The sequence below is a fragment of the Anopheles aquasalis genome, chromosome 2 (genome assembly GCF_943734665.1).
Source record: "Anopheles aquasalis chromosome 2, idAnoAquaMG_Q_19, whole genome shotgun sequence".
NCBI lineage: Eukaryota > Metazoa > Arthropoda > Insecta > Diptera > Culicidae > Anopheles > Anopheles aquasalis.
Genome location: NC_064877.1, coordinates 2,232,501 through 2,237,500, shown reverse-complemented (window position 1 = coordinate 2,237,500; position 5,000 = coordinate 2,232,501). Strand labels below are relative to the sequence as shown.

Genomic DNA, 5,000 nt, shown 5'->3' with positions numbered 1-5,000 from the left:
GTACGAGTATCCCGAGCTTCCCCCGGGAGCAATGTACAATGCGGACCTCCAGTGCCGGCTGCAGTTCAACTCTACCGACGAGGAAATGACCGTATGCTCCAAGCTGGGCGAAATTTGTACACAGCTGTGGTGTCTGGTGGATGAGGTTTGCACTACGATGCTGAGACCGGCCGCTCCCGGTACGAACTGTGGTCGTCGGATGTGGTGCCAGAACCAAAAGTGCGTCGATGTCGAAGAACTTCCCGCTCCGGTGGATGGTGGCTGGGGTGACTGGAGTCCGTGGAGTGAATGCTCCCGAACCTGTGGTTTCGGAATTGCCAAGCAAACCCGTGAATGTGATCATCCTTCTCCTGCTCACGGTGGAACGTTCTGCATTGGGGAACGGGCACGGTACAAAACGTGCCACTTGCAGCCGTGCCCCATCGGTAGTCCAAGCTTCCGGGCTCAACAATGTTCTTCGCATGATAATGACACGATCAAGGGCGAACAGTACACCTGGTTACCGTATTTCGATAAAAGTAAGCAATCAAATCCATAGCATAAAAGTGCCTCATGCCTGATCGATTGATGTACTGTTTTCTCTCCTTAGATGAACCGTGTGAGCTTTACTGTAGCAACGCAGAGGACACAATGATTGTGCCTTTCGGAGATACTGCCGCTGATGGAACGCTCTGTAATCTCGGTACGAACGATATGTGCATCGGTGGCATCTGTCGCCGAGTCGGGTGTGATTGGGTCGTCGATTCCAACACGACCGAAGATCGATGTGGCATTTGTGGCGGAGCTGGAGACACATGCTACGTAAAGAAGGGAGAAATCGCCAAAAAACTAAACACCACCGATGGCGTGCAGGATGTACTGATGATTCCGTTAGGAGCGAGAAACGTGCGGATTGAGGAAATAGCACCCTCCAAAAACTTTATCGGTGTCAGCAAGGCTACGAGCAGTGAATGTTACCTGAACTGCAACCAGTAAGATATTTACTTGCCACTTCCATCGACATTTCGGTTTATCACAGCTTCTGCTTCCTTTAGGTTCATTCAACTTCCTGGCGAGTACGAAGTGGCTAGCAGTTTGTGTCTTTACGAGCGCGAGAATGAGCAAGAACGCCTGAAAATACCGGGACCCATAATGGAGGATATTAACATCTTTGTAAGTGTATATCGGTGAGGTTTCATGAAAACCACCTCCTTAATCCATCCTTTGTGCTGTGCAATTCCACAGGTCGTTATCAAAAAGAAACACAACCACGCAGGAATACGATTCGAGTATACGCTTCCATCGAACAACGCCCACAATCAATCGATCTACTACTGGAAGTTGACGGAATGGTCCGTTTGTTCCGCGACCTGCGGTGGTGGACAGCAGAGCCGTGAATCGGTTTGCTTCCACCGAGGCAAAGGTCCTGTGAACGAGGAACTATGCGTTCGGCATGCGTACGGCAAGCGGCACGAACGGATTGTGCGCGATTGTAACGATGATCCGTGTCCGTTCAACTGGTGGGTTGGACCATGGCAGCTATGTCCAATGACCTGTACCCGATCCGGTGAGCCCGGTCCTGCGCGTCGAAGATCGATCCTCTGCGTCGATAGTAATTCGAATGCACGGCCCGATATGTACTGCGACAATAAACCGCGCCCACCAGACCATGAACCGTGTGGGAGCGGGTTGCCAGTCTGTCAGGACAGCAAAAGTGTCCATGTGACCGAATCGGCGAGTACCGTTGGACCCGACCAGAGCACCACCACTTTGCTTCCAGAGCTTCCCTCACCCTCAACACTGGCTGACTACGAGGTCAGCAACATCATCTGAGGCTACGATCCGGCGGAGCATCACAGCGTCCGAAGTAAGGCATATGTTATATTAACATTCATTGTACTGCTTCATCTTGTTACATTTGCGTATCGGAGCCCGGTGCTTCGAGATTAAATTATCAGTACAAACAAACAAACAAAAAAACAAAACCACGAAACCGAACGAGCCAACGAGAATGAGCGTACGGAGCGGTATCAGTGGCGGTTTATTATCCATGGAGTGTGTACGTGTGTGCGTGTGTATGTGTTTTGGATGTATTAAACATTATTTAATAAAATAAATACTTTTCCTTTTTACTTCCTTGCGCTAGAGGCCGAGGAGTATGGCATAGCTGACCCACGACGGGCCCATTGCACAACAACAATCTTTAACGACTAACCAAACCATCATCGCTTCCCCTGTGGCCTAGAAGCGAGTGTTATCGGGCATTTTTATGAAAAAGGCCACCTTATTTTGAGGCACGTGGTAATTGTGTATCCAACGACTTCCCTTCCGCAGTGACTCATCAATTCCATCCTTCCACACGCCCTGCGGTAGATACACTAGAAGAAAGAAATGGGAAAGCATTAATTTCAAAGTCAGTCAGTTCGTGGTGGCATCAGCGCACTTACCTTCACGCACCGTTTCCCCTTTCGTAAGCACCGGTGCAACGATCATACCGTCGCCGATGGAAAATTCGTCACTAATGGAAAAACAGTTAACGTCCGTCGAATCCAACATCCACAGTGGTCTAATGATGGGCAATCCATCATCCATGGCTACGCTCGCGTAGCGTTCCAGCATTGGTACCACCGTCGCCTGCCGTATGTTGGCCAGTTCCTTCGCGATTGCCGTTACCGATTCATCGCGATACTCCGATGGAAGATACGTAAAGCGAAGCACCGGTAGAAAGGTGGCCAACTGTAACCATCGTACGTACAGTTCCTTATCAGGCAGTGGTGGCAGCTCAAACTCGTAGAATGAATACATTTTCTTCAGTTGCTGTGTCGGAAGCACAAAGTCGCCACCTACCGGACCGGGCATAAGGAAGGGAAAACCGATGATGCCGTATGAAAGCATTGTTGGAATTATGGTTTGCAGGCCACTCCAGGAGCTGTTCACGGGCGGAAGGCTCAGGAAGGCCGGTGGCCGCGGGACAGTCACTGCACTCGATACACCAAAAATGCTCAGCGTGCCTTCGAATCGTTCCATGAAGTAGTTTTTGAACTCATCCGGATTGACGAGCGTATGGGCGCACTGGTAGTACCGGGGAATGTTAAATGCCGTTCCAAAGTCAAGAAAGTACGAATCGATTTCCACCGATTCGGAAATTCTTTTCAACTTCTCCGCTAACCACGGTATAGATGCGTTGTTCGTGACGTCAAGCACTCCCGCACTTGTCGTGCTCTTGTACCGCGTCAGTGCCGGGATGCTGCGCTCGGATTCACGCTCATAGATCAACAGTTTACCGGCCACCGCCTCACGGAAATTGCTACTTTCCGTACTGATGAACGGTTGGATCGTGAGGGAAACACGGAAACCGCGTCGATGCAAAATGTTCACCGTCTCATCGAGCGTCGCAAACCGTTCCGCATCGAGCCGGAAGTCGCCGATAGTCTTCTGCCAAAACTCATTTACGAGAATGTGCCCCAGGCGAAGGTATCCCAGGGCAATGATGCTCTCCGTGTAGTTGTAGATCGCCGTTTCTGTAAGGTGTTCCTGTTTCGATGCCGGTATCTGCCATACTGGTTCCCGCAGTAACGATTTGATCACATCGTTATCCTTTTCCGTCAACCCATCCCACAGACTCTTCTGCATCAAACCATTATGCAGCGATTTCATGTCCGGCCCGCTGCAGATGGTATACTTCAACTGTGGATAGGGGGACTGCTTGTTGACGAAAGCAAACTGATCGTTTCTACCTTGCAGACATAGTTTGTTCAATGCTTCCGAGTTTACGCTTACATACAGTGGTGTCCTCTCGTCCACCTGAATTGCAACACCTTTCGAGTTTAAAAAGTAACGCTTCACGGCATTACCCCACTGGTGCATGTTCGTGTCACCGGTTACGAAGGGACTGTTCGGAAACGTTGCATTCCCTAAAATGTAGTCATTTCCCTTGGTAATGCCTCCACCGTACCAGAAACCACGGTCACCGCCAACATCGAAACAATCGATAGGAAAAAGGCCATCCAATAATGATTCCCATTGAAAGGAATAACACTTGATATCGGGACTGGGTGATTTCACTTGGTTCATGTACAAGCGAGCCTTGGAGTTCCACTCGTAGCAAACGCTTCCATCATCCTTTAGATCGTGTGGCAAACAGTTGTAGGGTTGCTCGATCGGTAGCGTGTTTCCCAGTACTCCCGTTAGAAGATCCGCTCCTTTCCCGTCCAGCAGCCGAAAGTTGCGCGTTTTCTTGTGGAACTTGATGCTCTCAAAGTATGATCGCGACAGCAGCTTTTGGTTGTACATAACGTATGCATAACCGACCTATTGCAATGTGTTCGAAATCGAATCGATTAGTGATACTTTCCATGATTGTTGCTAGGATCGTACGCATGCTTACCAGAAAAACGATCACAAGAAACAGAAATCCCACAAAGGCACGCAACTTGTAGTCTTTAGTTTCACGCTTTTTCTTACGGATTATAGCGGGCACATTCTGTTCAAAGCAAAAGGAGGAAGAAAAAAGAAAGAAAAACGGTATGATAATCATCGTGGCACGACACTATCCACAGTAAGCTGCTTGTTATCTGTTTTGCTGTAAGATAAAGAACTTAGCTAGAACATACACAAAGGCTTGTTTGGGCTTTACTAATTACCGGCCAGTAGCCCCGGTACCTTCTCCTCCTACCAAACTACGATAATCACAATCCATTCAAGTGCCGAGACGATATGCAATTAAGCCAGCGCCTCGGATTCGATGATAATCCACGGATTCAACACACGCTTTGTCAACATTGGTCCGATGCAAACGGATTTGCAAACGTTATCATAACCGATGACGTCAGGCAGTTGATATTCTGATACGATATTTGATATGCGCTTATTACCTGCCTTAGCCCTGACCAAAATTTCGATTGAGACATTGCTTGTTTGTTCCTATTCAATTAACAGACAGATACTTTTCTTCACGATTTAATGGCTGTTCAAGTGGTTCATTTTGCTGAAAATTGACCGGACATTCAAATGTATCCATC

At 48.6% G+C, this 5,000-nt stretch overlaps 2 protein-coding genes across 6 annotated transcripts in view; one reads left to right on the top strand and one right to left on the bottom strand.

Moving 5' to 3' along the window:
• LOC126572100 (A disintegrin and metalloproteinase with thrombospondin motifs 7) overlaps nucleotides 1-2,111 on the top strand; it is a 16,386-nt gene extending 14,275 nt beyond the window's left edge. The window contains exons 10-13 of the mRNA XM_050231150.1: nucleotides 1-518; nucleotides 590-971; nucleotides 1,035-1,152; nucleotides 1,225-2,111. The exon at nucleotides 1-518 is cut by the window's left edge and continues 192 nt beyond it. Coding sequence (XP_050087107.1) covers nucleotides 1-518; nucleotides 590-971; nucleotides 1,035-1,152; nucleotides 1,225-1,812 — 1,606 coding nt within the window. The 3' untranslated portion in view covers nucleotides 1,813-2,111. The remainder of the gene's footprint in view (nucleotides 519-589; nucleotides 972-1,034; nucleotides 1,153-1,224) is intronic.
• The window catches only part of LOC126572069 (myogenesis-regulating glycosidase), a 10,276-nt gene continuing 7,225 nt past the window's right edge, over nucleotides 1,950-5,000 (bottom strand). For all 5 annotated transcript variants that reach the window (XM_050231098.1, XM_050231096.1, XM_050231097.1 and 2 more), the window contains 3 exons: nucleotides 4,367-4,462; nucleotides 2,427-4,290; nucleotides 1,950-2,357 (listed from right to left, as the gene is read on the bottom strand). In XM_050231098.1, coding sequence (XP_050087055.1) covers nucleotides 2,221-2,357; nucleotides 2,427-4,290; nucleotides 4,367-4,462 — 2,097 coding nt within the window. In that variant the 3' untranslated portion in view covers nucleotides 1,950-2,220. The remainder of the gene's footprint in view (nucleotides 2,358-2,426; nucleotides 4,291-4,366; nucleotides 4,463-5,000) is intronic.